Source organism: Oculina patagonica, chromosome 6 (assembly GCF_052425735.1).
Source record: "Oculina patagonica isolate OP01 chromosome 6, crgOcupat, whole genome shotgun sequence".
NCBI classification, from domain to species: Eukaryota; Metazoa; Cnidaria; class Anthozoa; order Scleractinia; family Oculinidae; genus Oculina; species Oculina patagonica.
In genome coordinates this window covers 16,755,083-16,772,325 of record NC_135763.1, presented here as the reverse complement: position 1 = coordinate 16,772,325, position 17,243 = coordinate 16,755,083, and the positions used below count along the sequence as shown (strand labels likewise).

At 38.9% G+C, this 17,243-nt stretch overlaps 2 protein-coding genes across 3 annotated transcripts; one reads left to right on the top strand and one right to left on the bottom strand.

The window, feature by feature from the left end:
- Window positions 1-1,171: 1,171 nt before the first annotated feature.
- On the bottom strand, window positions 1,172-8,881 carry LOC144655885 (uncharacterized). 2 transcript variants are annotated; one of them, XM_078516058.1, is made up of 5 exons: window positions 8,814-8,881; window positions 8,084-8,645; window positions 5,184-7,402; window positions 3,966-4,479; window positions 1,172-2,654 (listed from the first exon to the last, which is right to left on the bottom strand). In XM_078516058.1, the coding sequence occupies exons 2-5, from the start codon at window positions 8,511-8,513 to the stop codon at window positions 2,449-2,451; spliced, it is 3,369 nt and encodes a 1,122-aa protein (XP_078372184.1). In that variant the 5' UTR covers window positions 8,514-8,645; window positions 8,814-8,881; the 3' UTR covers window positions 1,172-2,448. The 2 variants fall into 2 exon arrangements, with proteins under 2 accessions (XP_078372184.1, XP_078372185.1); XM_078516059.1 differs by having other exon boundaries at window positions 8,090-8,645.
- Window positions 8,882-9,183: 302 nt separating this feature from the next.
- LOC144656458 (lambda-crystallin-like) lies at window positions 9,184-17,144 on the top strand. Its single transcript, XM_078516675.1, has 9 exons — window positions 9,184-9,303; window positions 10,424-10,472; window positions 11,740-11,767; window positions 12,658-12,867; window positions 13,396-13,560; window positions 13,897-14,091; window positions 15,397-15,502; window positions 15,928-16,163; window positions 16,464-17,144. The coding sequence occupies exons 2-8, from the start codon at window positions 10,426-10,428 to the stop codon at window positions 16,140-16,142; spliced, it is 966 nt and encodes a 321-aa protein (XP_078372801.1). The 5' UTR covers window positions 9,184-9,303; window positions 10,424-10,425; the 3' UTR covers window positions 16,143-16,163; window positions 16,464-17,144.
- Window positions 17,145-17,243: the final 99 nt, after the last annotated feature.

Genomic DNA, 17,243 nt, shown 5'->3' with positions numbered 1-17,243 from the left:
AATTTTTTTAAAACCAACACAAAATCTTTAAGCTTGTGCAATTATAATTTGTTGATGAGCCCAATAAGTATATGCATAGGAGGCTAACAATTGTGTAATTTGCAAAGAGGAAACTTGGATATGGGGTATCGATATTTTTTGTAACAACACGATGCAACAGTAGACTAGTGCAAATTCCAGTCGTGTTGCTCACAACACAAATTCTATTTGCATGGTTTTCATGATGTCCAAGTTAAAATACACCTGGTGATACATTTCAGCAGAATCCATAAGATATGAATAGTACTGTCAACCTTATGGACACCTTACCATTATGGACAGTTCACTTACCGTATTTATTCGATTAAGCGCCCAACCTCGAATAAGCGCCCACCCTGAAGGTAGGAAAAGTTATTAAGCGCCCAGCCTCCTATAAGCGCCCACCCCCCTCCCCCATAAAAAACCCTGAAGTGCACAAGAGGAGTATCGAATATTGAAATTGACTAACAAGTACTACCGGTACTATAAAGATTCCCCCGTGACTGAGTTTTCTTAGTATTTTACAGAAGCTTTCAAATAACAGTAAAATTCTGCTTTGGTACATCTTCATGTTTTGTTATTAGTTATTGTTTTGTTACAAAAATAAACTATTTGCTGAAGATTGCGAAAATGAAATAAGCGCCCACCCTCAAAGATCCAAAAATTTAATAAGCGCCCAGGGCGCTTAATAAAATAAATACGGTAGTCCTAAAGAGACAAAAACTCATCTGGTCCTTTGGTGTGGTTTTTGACCACTGTTAGCAAATCTATAGTAATGTGATGCGGAATATTATACATGACTATCAGTCCAGGGTTCGTAGTCTTTTGAGCATTTGAAATTCCATGACTTTCCTTTTCCATGACTTTTCAAAGTTTTCGATGACCTAGATTTGACCATAATTATTTCTTAATCTTGATTTCAGGTATGTTTTAACCGTTTCTTCACAAAAATAACCTGCCTAATTAATTTTATTTTGTACAATCAATTCAATATTTCCCGTGCATTTCCATGACCCAAACTTAAATTTCATAACTTTCCAGGAAAATGAAATTCTAATAAAAGTTCCATGACCCGTACGAACCCTGCAGACAGACTCACTGAAGTGCGGACATTATGATGATCTCAGAAAAATTCAATGATTGAAACCAGAGATTGGTGAATCTATTTATTGACAATTACATTTCAACAGCTTTTCTTTTTCTTTTTCTACTTCCAATTTTAATAATTTCTACTCAGTCTCCTAGCAAATCCTAAGCTAAGAGGCAAGTTAAATAAAATATTTTCTTGATCTAGACTTGCCTACAAGTCGAACTCACAGAGCGCTACCAAACCAGAAACGAGAGGCAAAGAAAGTCTATTAATTTTCTGAATCCAACCTCTCATAACTCTAACACAACTTTTTTTTTTTACAAGACATAACTATCAACTGATTTTAACTTCCTCTCCCAATACTCACTTTCTGTTTAAAAAAATATGTATTAACTAAAGATATAAATATTTTCTTATTGTCTTGGTTAACATGGAAATAAATTCACTCTACTGTTTTAATACAGTCATTTTTTTTTTTATTCTACATACGAGAATAGCAGTCGGACAATGTTCCTCTTATCATGAGAAATTACTGTATAATTATTTCCCATTTCCAAATTACATGTGCACTGTAAGCAGCAAAATTAGCAATGTATGTAATGGTTGCACCGATCATTCCCAATCTAATGTTCTCTGTGGAGAAAAAGAAGACCACCTGGCTCTTCTTGAAGTCTACCTGTACAGTGTACCCCTTGAGCAGAGTACGTTTATATTCAGGGCTCAAAAAAAGTGCTGTTTGGTCATCCAGGGCAAGAAGGTTTTTCCTGTTGGGAAAATTAATTTCATTCTTGCTTGCATTATGGGCTTGCAAGAGCCCAGGCAAGTCCTCAGCTTCCCACAAAATCATAAAATATGTAAAGTTAACGAAGATTATAAGCATGAAACTGCCCAGGCCAGCAAAATTTAAGTGCCGCTCGTGCAAAGGATAATTCAATTTTTTTTTTCTTTTGAGACGTGTATTATGATGACCTGTCACGGTCCTACATGTACTTTTATTTTTAACAAAAAGCTTATTAATTTTAAGATTAATATTAATAACTTAATTAATTGCTTACTATGTCAATAAAAAAGGCATGAACATTGTGATTCAAAAGTTGATTTTTGCTACAAGGGACAGCAATAATTAACATAAATTTTGCAATAACTTTTTTCTTCATCTCGCATCTGATTGGGTTTCTTCAGTTGTGACAAAATAGCAATGCACTTGTAAACAAATCTATTATGTTCAAGCCTTTTTGATTAGCACTGTATACGTAAATGCATGCCATTATATCGGCAGCATTCTTACAATAGTCTTGTGTAAATTACACTATTTAACAAGTTCTATTCATAATCTTTGACTAATAAGGAATACTTTCATCCAGTTCAGACATTTGTCTTTGTACAACTATTTCGCGATGGACCACTTCAGGGTAAAACCTTGTGAAGCACTGTTGGCAGTGACCATGCCTCTCTGGTGCGGCAAAATTTGCACAGCCAGTAACTCTGCACTTTTCTGTTGTGTGAGGTGCAGCTGCAGGTGATGGTGAAACTTGAGGTGGAAAATCTGCCAAAAGATTGAGAATGACAACTTGATTACGGGTAATACAAGTCAAAACTATAAGACAGTTCTTGACAATAAATTCAGGTGTAATTTATTTGCTGGTTTTAAAGTGCTTTCCAGAACTAAGTAAAACAAAGTACTAAATTAAAAATAAAAATAATTAACTTAAAGTCACTTTGCATTCCAATCATGTCAATTTTACATGTAATTTACAGGTATCTTGGAAATGCCAGGAGGATTCGCAATTGGGCGTCTGATGTAGCTTTGTTTCTGGTGCAGGCTGGTATTATAATGACTGAAATGATACATTGTATGGGAAATGTAGTGCTCAACGTGGTACTATTTTTAATCAAACTCATTTCTTCCACGAAGCTACACAGCTCATAGTCTCCCTCGCAGCCGTTCTTAGTGTCGTCCCTCCTCCCCCTAACGGCTCTCACTTCCCATTCCTTTCCACCTTCCCTCCTCGTTTTCTCGAACCGTACCCCCATCACATCGCATTCGTGTTTTTTTGGGTTCTCGCTTTCCCCCTTGGCCTTGAAGAGCTTTTGTGTTGTCTCTTTTCGGCTTTCGTGTCCTCTTCCGCGTTACCCGTCCGCTCGCTTCTACTGGGTCTTCATAACGCTTGTGGTCTCCCCGGCCTCGCGGTCTACGGCCATGTGTCATCTCGATATTTTTTGGGGGCGCTTGCAGACACGGCAGACAATTCGCCGCATGAACGGTTGCTAGCTAGAGTCGCCTCGCGCCCTTTTGATCCCAAGGGTTCGCAGAGGGCGGAAAAATTATATAGCTTTGCGTGCGTGCGAAATCATGGGATCGATCCCGCAGACTAACGTCGCAAAAAGGAGTACTCCGTGTATTTGTTAGTTCTCTCCAATTCAATGTAGTGGATTCACGCTGGCGCTCACATCCTGTCTCGGTGCCGTGTGGTTCACGTGTTGACTGGGGCCGCTTTTTCCGGTACTCGAATGTTCTTCTCTGCAACAACCGAATTCGCGGGAAAACATGTTGATTACGATCTCCCGTGCTGTGTTGGTCACATAAGAAACAAGGGAAAGGAATGTTGTTCGAATGTGAGCAGCCGTTAGTGGGGAGGAATTTTGCGTGACGACACTAAGAACGGCTGCGAGGGAGACTACACAGCTCACTGAGCTCAGTGCATTGCTCCCCCCTCCCCCTACTACAATTGCCTCTGACTTGTTTAAGTGACTGCATTCAATGTCAGAAAACCTACATGTATTTTTGTTCATGGAAAACTGATGAAAAACAAACGAACAAACACAGTGAATTATATTGATACTCAAGAAACCTTACCTGGAATTGAATGTGGGTATGACAGAGGTATTGTGCTCTCCAAAAAGCACCGAGAACAGTAGCCATTTGTTTCGGGTGTTCCAAACAGGGTACAGTTGGTGCCGCGACACTTCTGATCATGGAAGGCATCATTTCCTGAATTTGCCGTGCCTGCTTCATATGACGGGCTTTGAGTCTGGGACACTTGTACAGGACCCGGTAGCCCATAATATGCTGGCTCTGCAGAGCTGTTGCTGAAGTGATGATTCTGTGATGTAGTTTGAGCACTGTGCATGCTGCCACTGATGCTTGAGACCTGTCGTTTGTTAGCTCCAGCAATTGATGGGGCACCTTGCTGCCTGATGTCCTTCTTCCGATAACAATCGTCACATAGGCCATTTTGTCCTGGGGTGCCAAAATTCAAACACGCTGTTGTAGTACATGGCAGCAGTTGTAATTTCTTCTTAGCTGCTGTCGCCTCTGTCTGTTGCAGGTTTCTACCAGAGCTTGTTTCAACAGTATTTCTTTGTTCAACCTTTGAAATGAAACAAAGAAAAGAAAGCAATTAGATCACAGTTTTAAGGGAGGTCAGGCCTACAGATTTATAAGAGAAAGGCTTGCCCATATATAGTCAGTCTTCAGTAATCTTGACTATGGATCCTTGTTTAGTGTCTTGGGTGAGACATTTTTTCGTGATAATTATTTTGTACATCACATTCATACTTGCACTGTGAATGCCTCTACTACATGTACATCTCCGTGTGATAATTGTACACTGTAGTTGAAAATTAATGGAAACTCACAGATTGCTGGGGGAGGGGGGGGGGGAACAGGCTGAAAACCTGTAATTGAGACTTAATTAGTTGCATTTCATAAAACTTAAACCAAAAAATCATTCTGGGCAGTTACTTAGGATGCAATCAATCCAGTGAACCAGACTGAACTGCCTGGCTCTACTTGCCCATTGGTTATTCCAGGCAGCCAGTACTCTTTATTTTAATTACGTTTTGTATTTATTTAATAATTTTTGTAAGGGCAACAGTGCATTAAGGCTTTTGGGTCAGGATTGGTTCTGGTTTCATTTTTGATTGGTTGAAAAAGTGGCGCCAGTTTTTTTTAGCCAAACACTAAGCGTAAAATTTAATGCAAAACCACAGCAAATTAATGCAAGTTACTACTGACATGAAAACCCATCTATCTAATAACTAGGCCGGATATACACATCAGCTGAATGCATACCTGATTGCTTGTAACTCCAGATGCCATTGCTCCTTGTTGTCTGGATGGCTGGGGGACAGTTTGTCTGTTCAATTCTAGCTGAAAAGCTGCAGTATAGCATGCTTGACACAAACCACCTTCCTGCACTGCACGCTGTCCACAGCCCATGGCACACATCCCAGTGTTAGCTTCAGCATGTGGCGCTTGTGGTGCCCCAACTTGATGAGGAAGTCCTATTGAGGCCCCAGGAACAGTATACGTTTGCGAGGTGGCGCTGCTTGTGTAAGCTGGTGTGTTTTGTCTTGGTGGCATGCTTGATGCTGTGGTTGTCAGACCAATTGGTCTGGTTCTTGCTTGTTGCAAACTAGCTGCAGGATTACCATGTGTCAAAAAGGCACTTTCACACCTTTGACATAAGCCTCTTCCATCCTTTCTTATTGGGTTCTTGCATATTGGGTTGGAACAGTAGTACCCGATGGCACCTGTAAGTGCTGATGTCAGTTGATGAGTCGAAGCAGCCGATGTTGGCATGGAGCTCGGAGGGGGTGCAGCCACTGGGAAACTCACCGCACCTGCTGCCGAGACTGGAGTGTTCCTCATCTGTGGCGATGGACCAGACTTCCTTGCATGGCACTCTGCACAGAGGTCAGATAACTGAAAGATCCCTTCATTGCAGCAACCAGGAGAAGCACACAAGACGCCTTTTGTCCTGCCACCTGTAGGTAACATGTTCTTTCTCCTGACGTCCATCGGTGGTGATGGCAGATGTGGAGTAGTTTGCGCTGCACTTCCAACTGATCTTCCTTCAGAGGTTATGAAATTATGTATACACCCAGTGTAGCACTGCACACACATACCATACAAGGCAGGGACACCTGGAGAGGGGCAGTCTGGATTCTGGCATCGGTTTGGAGGTGTCAATGGCGCGGGACTTCTTGGTGGTAATCCAGTTGGAGATTGCACCCCCAAAGTGTTTTCCATGCGAAGACAGAAGGTTCTGTAGCATCTGGAACACAAGTTGTGATGTTCGGGCAAACCAAAGAACTCACAGCCATTCACTCTGTTTGAACAATGCTTTGCTGATGCCAAACTCATGTGATTCATGCTTGCAGCCATTTCTTCGGCACTTCTTTCAGCTTCAAAGCATCTCTCACAAAGACCACCTCTGTCAGGCATAGCTCCATACTTGCATCCTGCAGTACGGCATTTAGCAGAACTTGCTACAGGGAGGGTCATGGAAGATGCAACACTGGTGTTCGCTGGTGCTTGTGTTGTTGTTGTTGCAGTTTGTTGCCATGCACTGGCATTTGGGGCTTGCTGTGTTGTCACTGCAACTTGTTGCTGGATCTGTCCTGAGGAGACATTTTGACCTGGTTCACAAGCAGTTCCCAAGGTCCTTAGAAACTCGTTAAGGCACTGAGAGCAACGGTTACCAGTTTCGGTACATCCATAAAAACTGCAGCCTGGAGTTTGACATGGAACAATCTGTAGAGCTGGCTGTCTGGTGCCCGGTTGCAACTGAGGATGAAGCTGACTGTGTCTCAATACACGCTCATGTTCCTCCATGGCCTTTGTGAAGTACCCTTCAATGAGTTCTTTCATACAGCGGGGTTGCTCAGAAAAATGCAATTTTGCAACAAGAACTGTTTGTCTGGCTTCTCCTGGATTGCTGGAAAAGGGAACCTTTGCACAATCTAAGTATTGGCGGAGACGGTCACTTGCAAATGGTACTTCTTGATCGTAAAGGAAGTGAACTGGTAATGGCATCCCATCATATTTTACTAATGGCACTGCATGTATGCAATTATTTGAGCCACTTGGGTTATTTTCATTGCCCAGGTCCAATTTACCATCTTCAATATTGACAACTGCAGTAAAATGCCCATTTGCATAGCCAATTACCAACGGACTTTTTACGCAGTCAACAGAGTCCCAGAGCAGAGGTAAATAAATACCTCCAAAGTTAATTGGTGAGTACGAATCGCCATAAGGTCCTCTCAGAGTCTCATCTGACAGCACTATGATGGTACGACGCAGAATGTTTGCAAGGACAAATATGTGGATTTCTTCAAGGCTTCCGAACTGGGCACCATTTCGACCAAATGGGAATTCTGTCTGAGAAATGTGTCTAATAACTTCTTCCCATTCATGATTCCACTGCTCTTCTGTCCGTTTGTATCCACCAATCTGATTTGAGATTTGACGCTCTTCTTCACATTTCCAGCGGCTATGGTAAAATCCTAAAAACAAGAAAAAAGTAATGGCAAAGGACTTTTAGCAAAGACGCGACTACCAATAACTGTAAAAATTCTATGTAAATGACATTTACATAGAATTTTAGAATTTTTTCATGGTTAGATGAAAATATGTAATTAAACAAGCTCAAAACTGAGAAGATATGAATATTCGTCTAACTGATTATCAGGGTTCTTAATAACTTCTCCATGCACATACTAATGTTTGTCAGTTTTATACAGGCATGTAACATATTTGGCCAGATGTGAAGACTCGACTGCTATTTTTGTAATAAACATACCCTTTTTTTCAAAACAAATAACGTTTGTTTTAATTTGATTTAGAAATCAAGTGCATGAATTCAATTTTTTCTGTTTTCAGTCAACCATGGCCACTTTACAGTTCCCATAGAGACTTAACACAACAATATTCTGTTTTGAATGTTAAACAAAACAGAACTCTTTTACTTCCTTATGTAACTAGCCATGCTGAAACTATTACACCTCCACTACCAACAAAGGAGATGCTGAAACTGTAATTTAACTATCTTTAGATTCTGAACCACTAATCATCATTTCCTCTTTCCCTTTTAATCACAGTTATTACAGGGGGAGGGTAAACTTATATTGCACATTTTAAGGCCACTAACCCCCTCCTCCCCCATATCCCCTAAGATCTTAACTTACTTGTACCTTCCACGTCCTCCACTAATGCTTCGTAGACAGTTTTTCTCAGAATCTGATATCTATCATTTACTGCCCACATTCCAATCGAAGCTGCGTGCATCAGGCAATTTCCATCGCCCAAAGTATTCACCGTAACCATACGGCCCAAAGACGTACACCAATTCAGCCTCCTCGCTGCTTCCAGTTCTCTGAGAATGTGGCCATCAACAAGAAAGCTGTACACGAATTTGCGGAACTCCATAGGGAAATCTTGAAACGATGGCAGCACAAATGAATACTTGGTTGAAGACTCGAGATAGCGGTGTTTCGTAACGTCTTCTGGGACCACGACATCTCTGCGCACGATCTCTCTCACGTCCAAAGCTGAGTCCAAATCATTCAAGGAAATATTTCGCTCAAAAAGATGACTAGGCGGCTGAAATGAAGCCATTGTTGAATGTAGATCGAACAACGATTGAATCCGTTGCTAACAACCAGAGTTTCTGTTAAGAATGCTCGCTCTTTTAATGGATCGAGACGATTCCAACTTTAACCAACATTCCTCCGACTTCAACAGAGTTAACTTTTGAAAAAGAGAAACCGATCACGTATTAAAATGCGTCTGAAACAGGAAGTGAACTTGTGTTAAAGTTAGGGAAATTATAGCTGACATAATCAACCAAAAGAACCCTTATGATGAACTCCGTACCCTTTTCAAAACTCATGCTAATTAGCTTGTAAACAGGCTCACCTTTTACGCAGGAAATACTCTCCCAAATCTTCTTGATGAAACGAAACCGCGAACAACGAATATTCTCTTATCAACGTTCGTTCCCGGGACTTTTCCCGCGGGGAATCCCCGACCCACCCTGCTTGGTTATTTTCACTGTTGGCCAATCAGAGCACATCAAACTTCTCTGGGGTGGACACAGTCCTACTAGTGCGTTTGAAACATCTTCTATTGTTTCTAGAATTTAATTAGTCTAAAATATTACATAAGTGTCTAAAAATATTCGATCTGTATTTTTGTCGATAGTTTAGGTTTAATTCTTAATCAAAGCTTTGATTTAGTGTTCTTGAACGTTTATATCACGCACCCTACCCTAGAAGAATAAACGCTTCTGCCCAGCAAGTCACGCGGGCTCAGCACAGAAAAAGCGATGCTGTAATTTGTTGTCACTTTCTTTTCTTAGAACATCTCGGGAAGTTTTTGCGCGTCCCAAGGTCGTAAACAAGTCCAGGTTTGTGCATACTAATTCGCTTTATATCAAGGGGATTTTTTATTTTGGAAAACAAAATGGAATATAATCTTTTGCAAGCGAAGATAATATTTTTTGAGCCTCGGTGAAACCAGCTACCTGTCTCCAAAACTATACTAAATGTAGCAAATAACTTTGTTCCCGCCTAGCCGTTTTTGCTTAAATTAAGTTATTGGAGCTTAAATTTTTTATGATCCATAGAAGGAAAATAAATATCCTGTATGATAGCTTTAAACCCATCATTTATCTAACAGATCCAAAAGAAGATCCTGTCGCTATTATTTGAAGATGGCACAATTAATTAAAGCACAGTCGGAGTACATGTCACGAGAGCCTGTAATCACATGACTTAATTTACATTGTAGAAGTCGTGCAGTATATATGTGTGATAAATGTACGTGTAATATCAGAAGCATATCACCTAGGTGATATGCTTCTGGTAATATGCATAGGTAAATTTTCCAGAGGAGGCTTATAAAGTTTTGCTAGAGGCGAGAGCAAATTTTTCAATTTTGATCACTTTTACGCCACATAACATTATTTTATGTTCTTACATAAATATGATTTTAACCAATACCATTAGTGTGAGGGCTGTACTGGGGCTAATATCAACCCCCAGAAGTCTATTCAGAAAATCGAGTCGAAGGCTTATACTCTCCCAGTACAAGCAAGCTTGTCCGTTAATGAGAGATTTATTACGCAACTGAAAAAGATTTTCATAGATATTAGCAAAAAGTTGGAAGGATAAAAGACGATATTATCCCAAACAGGATTCTGACCAAGAAAATACCGTTAAGGAGTGTCTGGCTGGACTAATGGGTAGAATTGAATTCCCTAACATGTGTTGATCTACAAACCTACAAAAAAGTATCAGAGGGTTTAAAACTTATTACATTCAACGGCCAAGTTACTTGATATGTATGAATTTTCATGTATGGAATCATTTGGGACAATACCCGGTCAAATACTCTAAAGAAAATATTGGACTGGCAATGGAGCAATATGATTGGTAGATTTTAGTTATTGGCACTCTGACTATACTTTAGTTATGTTAATTTTATTCATTTACTGCATGAAAAAAAGCCTAATACTCTTTTAACAGCAATGGCATCTTCACCAAGCAGTAAAGGAAAAATCACAATAATTGGCAGGTAGGTGTTTTTTTAAAAAAGAAAAAAGTATATATCACTTCTTGGTCCAAACAAGGAGGATTCAGACAAGGCTACATCAACTGAGGCACAACCACTGCAGCACTACAAAACAAATCACCTTTTATCAGTCAAAATGGAACCCTCAGAGTTTAGGTACATTTTGACTTTAACTGTGTACATGTAGATTTTAAACAAATGATAAGAACTTTCAGCCCTGCAATAAAAAGCAAAACTGGTTGACTTGCCCCAAGATATTTTATGATGTTTACTTGTGTCAGGGAAGCAAGCCTTGCAAACTTAATACTTCATAGGTCTCTGGTTGCTTTTAGTCTACCAATTTTGTGTCAACCTAAGTTTGAAACCACCCTTGACATCAGTTCATTGTATACAAGCTTTCAACTTTCTTGGTGCTGACTCAAGATATGTGTACACTAGCCCCACTTTACAGATAGAGGGTCCTCAGAAGGGGGAGGGGGAACATAGAATCTCATTTAATTTCCTGGTGCAAATTTTGCCCAAATCCCATTTCCCAGCCTATTGTTTTCCCAATTTTCCAAATCCCAGTCCCAATTAATTTATTGTTTATTTGTTTGCAATTCCCTGTCCCAGCTACCCAAATCCATTCTCCCTGAGTAAAAATTTGCCCAAATCCAAGTTCCCATTTTACCCCTTTCAGGCCCCTCTATACTTGTACCTGTTTGTCAGTATCCCAACAGTGAAAACACACCTAATAGGTTCTTTGCATGCCATGTGGTCATGTGACCTTGTCAATCATAAAAAAAGGTTAAGTAGCACATTTAACTAAAAGTTGCTTAGAAACGAATAGAGAAAGGTGAAATGATAAACCACTATAAGCATCAGCAGTCTCAAAATTGACAATATAAATTAACCTAACTATTTTTTCCTTTAAAGCAACCATATTGTACTACTACCTTATTGTTACTTATTTACGCGAAAATGGAACGGGCATATTTCATGAGACTTAATTTTTGCAATTTGGCCAAAAACTACATTATAAACGTTAAAAAGACAAACAAAATGTTACAAAATGTGTTTTCAGGGGTCTTTAATTTTGTGATTTTTTGAAAATCATGAAAAACGCAGAACCATGACATGCAGAGTGCCGTGAATTTTAATAAAATGCACATCACATTATACTGTTTATTCCTCTTTCAAAAGAATAACTACTTAGAACAGTAATATATCCTTAAAAAAAAGGGTTTATACACCTAAATTTCTCGTATTTTTTTTTTAATTTTTCCACCAGTGGGTTAATAGGAAGATGTTGGTCAGTTGTAAGTATATCAATCAGTCTCTTTTCTAATAATGCAAACTCAAATTGTCACTAATATTTCTTGCAATCTGTTTACAAGGAGTACTTAAGTCTACCATAGGACAATTATTTCTTTTGTCTCTGTGACAAGTGTGGCACTTATTATTCAGTTTACACCTCAATAAATTAAAAACCGGAACTTGACAAAACTCAAGTGGAACTTTTACTTGCTTATTTGAGATTTGCTCAAGTAAATTGCCAATCAGTGAGTGATAGTTTGCACCTGAATATCACAGGTTGTACTGAAAGGAAACATTTGAACTTCTGAACAAACATTTTAGTTAAATCATAACCAAAAACACAGAAGGACTTTAATTCAGTAAGATCACTGAAAAGTTTGTTTTTAAGGATATCAACCATCATAATTTCGGTTGCATTTAATAACGTAGTGCGCCAGACTCAAGATCAAGCAGTCCAGGTCAAGCCCTGGCCGGGGTCACAGTGTTGTGTTCTTGGGCAAGACTAGTCTGTGAACAGGCTCTCTAGTCAAGGATGGGGCAAAAAAAAATAAAGAAAGCACGAAGAGAAGGAGGGGGAAGGGAGAAAGGGAGAAGGCCCGCTTGGAAGCTAAGAAGATCGGAAGCCTGCTCACAGGCTAGGGCAAGACACGTTTCTTACACAGTGCCTCTCTCCACCCAGCTGGTGTATATTAAATGGTTACCAGCGACATAATGCTTCCAGGGGGTACCCTGTCATGGACTAACATCCCATTCAGGGGTAGAAATATCCCTAGCCACTTATTGCTATAGAAACCGGGATAAGCTCCTGCACTATGGGCCACATGGCTTGAGGCTTCCCTTTAACCATCATAGCTATTTGACTATTGGTAAATTTCTCTATTTAACTTTCTAGATATTCTCCAGTGCTGGTTTCAATGTGGCATTGTATGACACGGTTGCTAGTCAGTTAACTAATGCATTGACAAGCATTGAGACTCAGTTGCGTGACATGGAGTCTAAAGGGTTGATGCGCAGTCCGGGCATGACAGCTCAAGCAGCTTTTAAGTTGGTTGCAAGCTATGATGATCTGGAGAAGGCAGTAGATGGTGCTATGTATGTCCAGGTAGGATAGACTTGAAGATTATCATCAGCAGCTAATTTCTCCATTCAATATAGGTGCATTATTGAGTGGACTGGTGGCAAGAATATAGAATTAAATCATCAAACTCGTTCAATCTGTTGATTTGATGTGCCACAAATAAAAATGTGATAATTTTCTAAAACTTCATATATTTAATCATTGAGTTTGTGAAAGTTCATACTCTTTTTCTTTACTTCAATGCCTGAGTCATTTACTGAAATGATTATTGATTTCAACCAGTTCTAAAAATTAATAACCACAATAGTAGTAGTAATAAATAAATAAAAAATAATTTATAATAATAATAATTATAATAATTTTAATAATAATAATATAAATTTTTCAATTGCTCATTATAATGTTTAAAAAAAGCTAATATTTAAAATGTAGAAAGTACATAAAATACGTTTGTATGTAACTAACATGGATAAGCTAGGCAAGGATTGTGCTAATGTTGTTTTTGTGAATAATTTGCTTTATTCATGTCATTATATTGTTTTTGTATATCAGGAATGCACTCCAGAAAACCTTGAATTAAAGAAAAAAGTGTTTGAAAATCTGGACAAGGTTGTCACTTCCAACGAGACTATACTAGCTAGTTCAACATCTTGCATTGTGCCGTCAAAGTTTACTTCAACTTTAAAGCATCGCAGTCAGTGTATTGTGGCCCATCCAGTGAGTATCAACTTTTTAAACCATTTCTTTGCCACATTCCACAAATAAAACTGGTGCAAAGATGTAGTAAATGATCCAGTAACATAGGCCTGCAATTCGTGCAAATACATACAATTCCATGCCTTCTGCATGCACTTTGCCCTCTGCACACATTGCGTGCCTATAATGTCAGACAACATTTTCTAGTATCATAGGCATAAAGCAAGGCTGCAAATAGATATTTTTTCTTGAAAGGTCGATGAGTCCTTTTGAAAAAAGGGTCATCTGTCTCATTATTAAGGTTTTTTTATTGTAAGGATGGCTTTAACTGATGGATAAATATGTCTCTTTTCTCAGATAAATCCTCCATACTATGTACCTCTAGTAGAGGTTGTTCCTGCACCCTGGACAGACAGTAAAGTTCTAGAACAGACAGTAACTTTAATGAAGGAAATTGGACAGTCACCTGTTGTCACCAAAAAGGAAGTGAATGGATTCATTTTAAACCGTTTGCAGTATGCTGTGATTATGGAGGCCTGGAGACTTGTTGAGGTATGTATAAAGAGATTGGGGGGAGGGGGTTCATTTTTAGGGTGGGCCCCTGATACAAAGCGAAGCATAGAAGGAAAGCAAAGCCAAGCAGAGCAAAGCAAAACAAAGCGAAGCAAAGCAGGCGATACAAAGCAAAGAGAAGGAAAGCAAGGCGAAGCAACAAAAGACAAAGCAAAGCATTGCAGTACAGTGCAAAGCAATGCAACACAAGCAAAGCAAAGCAAAAAACAAAGCAAAGGAAAGCCTGAAATGCAACACAAGGCAAGAGAAGACAACGCAAGAAAAGGCAAAGGAAGGCAAGGCAGGGCAAAGGAAAGAGAAATCAAAGCAAAATGCGGTGTTATACAATGCAATGCAAAGCAAAATGCAATGGAAAGCCTGAAACGCATTACAAAGCAACGAAAAGCAAAGCAAGCACGGTGCACTAACGGAAACCTAGTTTATTTTCACAGTAGCCCATGCTTGTGCATACCACGTCTTAATCAATAATGTGTAAAACGTTTTCTCGAGTCTTCTAACTAAAACCACTTTTGTGGTTCCTCATAAGGAATAGACATCCTTTGTTCTGCACTAAAACGTGTTGCCAACCATAGTTACTGTATAGATCATTGTATAAATAACATTATCCCTCCACCAACACTTTCAGTTCATGTAATAGTTAAAATTGAACAACTGAAAATACAAAAGGAATTAGATTAGCGGTATATTTTATAACGACTGCAGCATGGTGTACATGACTGTGTTCCTTCAGTGGGTATTTAAAAAATTTTTTAGCAATGTTAAATTAAGTATGGAAGGAAAAGGGGTTCTATAGAGCTGTATGCTCGGTAGTTCTTTTCATTTACGGGGAGTGTACCAGACAATTGAATTAACTTCACGTGATTCAATAAAAATTCACTGGCCCTGTAGCTAATGGCTAGTTAAAAGGTATGTAAAAATGAAGAGGCATGCAGGCTTCTGGGGCAAAGAAGTGTCTGTCACGATAGAGGCTTAATCTATTGTACATTGTGCTCTTATAAATCACTTAGCGGGAGGCAAAAGACGGTGTGGAATTGTCTAACAAAAAGCTAAGTCTGGCAACACTTTAGTGCAAAAAAGGGGCTTGAAGGGGTAAGATGGGAATTAGGATTTGGGCAAATTTTCACTGGGAAAATAGGATTAAGGTCACTGGGACTGGGAATCACAAACAAAAAACTATGGAACTGGGACTGGGATTTGGGAAAACGATAGGCTGGGAAATGGGATTCCCCCCCCCCCCTTTCAGGACCCTCTGCAAATGTATAAACTTACATGTATTTTCTGTAGGATGGTGTGTGCTCTCCTGAAGATGTAGAAACCGCTATGACAGAAGGTCTGGGATTACGTTACGCGCTGATAGGACCATTTGAAACCATGCAGCTGAATGCAAATGGTATGTATCGCGCACAATCTTGTAACACATAGACTACGCATGGTTTGAAAAAAAAAACTAGAATTTACTTGACGTTTTGTATGCTACAGCATACATCTTCAGAAGTGACGGTTATAAAATGCGAAAAAAAATTATTTCTTCTCATATTGAATGGCCAAGGAACAAGAGTATTTCTCATATCTCAAGTTCAGATTGAGAAACGTCATTTAACTAAGTGAAATGTTTACTTAATTGGTGGTGTAAACGAGATATAAGGTGAATGATTTTCGCTGGTTTTGTAAAAAATTAAATGCTACCGAAGTACAAATTGTTCCAGAAAACATTATTAGTATTTCTGTGGTGGAACCTCCGTAGAAATGCATTGATTTATTAGCAGAAGCAATGACAGATTTGAGTGTGACTGAAGTGCAGTGTTCACCTTTTAGGAATCAGAGACTATTGTGAGCGATACGGAGCAAACATTGTAGATGTGTGCAAGGAGCAGGGGGGACCTCGGGCCCTCGCTGGTGAAACACTGGACGAGCTTGAAAAGGCGTTGAATCAAAGCATGCCTTTGGATCAACTGAATGAACGAAGGAATTTGAGAGACAAGCGACTAGCAGCCCTGGCTCAGCACAAAAAGCAACAGAAGGATCAATAGAGTGACGTTTAACGCTTCAAGGTCTGGATCAAAATTCTCTTAACATGCGTAATACATTTGCTATGATTATTTTGGGGGGAATTTAGTTTTAAATCATCTATGTTTTTTTGGCAATATTTTTAGACATTCCCAGTCGGCCGATAATGATTCTTCTGCTTGTTGATTTCGTTTGTTTTAAATATATCTTACACAATTTACTGAGTAGTTTTGTGTCGTGAAATAATTACCTTGGAAAAAGTATAAAGTTTTACATGCCAAGCAATGTGTAAACTTCGCAAACTTGATAATCTTTTGAGATGTTGTTTTCTTTTTCCTTTTTAGTATCGTCAACTGGCATATCTACGATACCTGCAACCTTCATTCTCTCCTTCGGGAACTTCTAGGCTTTATATTTATATATCAACGAAATGATTTGTAAGAATTGAAATTAACAAGGACTCTATTACAAATGGTTGTCACACTCACGTGATCCACTTCAGTCACGTGATAGTCGTGTGGAAAGCCAATCAGAAACTGAGAATTTTGTTGTTGATACGATATTTAGTGTTTCAATAAACGGTTTAAAAAGATTAAGAATATTGCAGTAAATACAATCGTCTATTTTTAGGAGAAACTTTATTGGCAAAATTCTCTTATCAGATTGTAGAATACTTAATTTACTCTATTTTTGGTATGGATAAAGTACATTTTGGGTCTGGAGTAATTTATCTAATAAATGTTACCGCAATTGTAACAATAAAGAAACGTTATAGGATTATAGGACTATAAGTGTATACGTGGCAGTAGTTTTAACCAAATTATTTTTGAACGAGAGGTAGTAAAAGTTAAATTGTTTCAGATGCAGAGAATTAAACACTGTTGTTGTAATTGTAAAGGTAGAGTTTGAATGTAGTGAGGTCAGTTCGCCGAAGAAAAATGCATCCAAGGGGTTAGGCATGCAAAAAAATGTAACTAAGCCATTTTTAATTACAGCAGGGTTCTTTAGAAGTGTTGAATAAAATAGTGCAGATTTTTACATCAAAAAAGAAATACTGGTTGTGCTTTTTTGCATTTATTTAGTGATTTGTTTGTTATTTAATATATTTCTTCTTCTGCGACTGG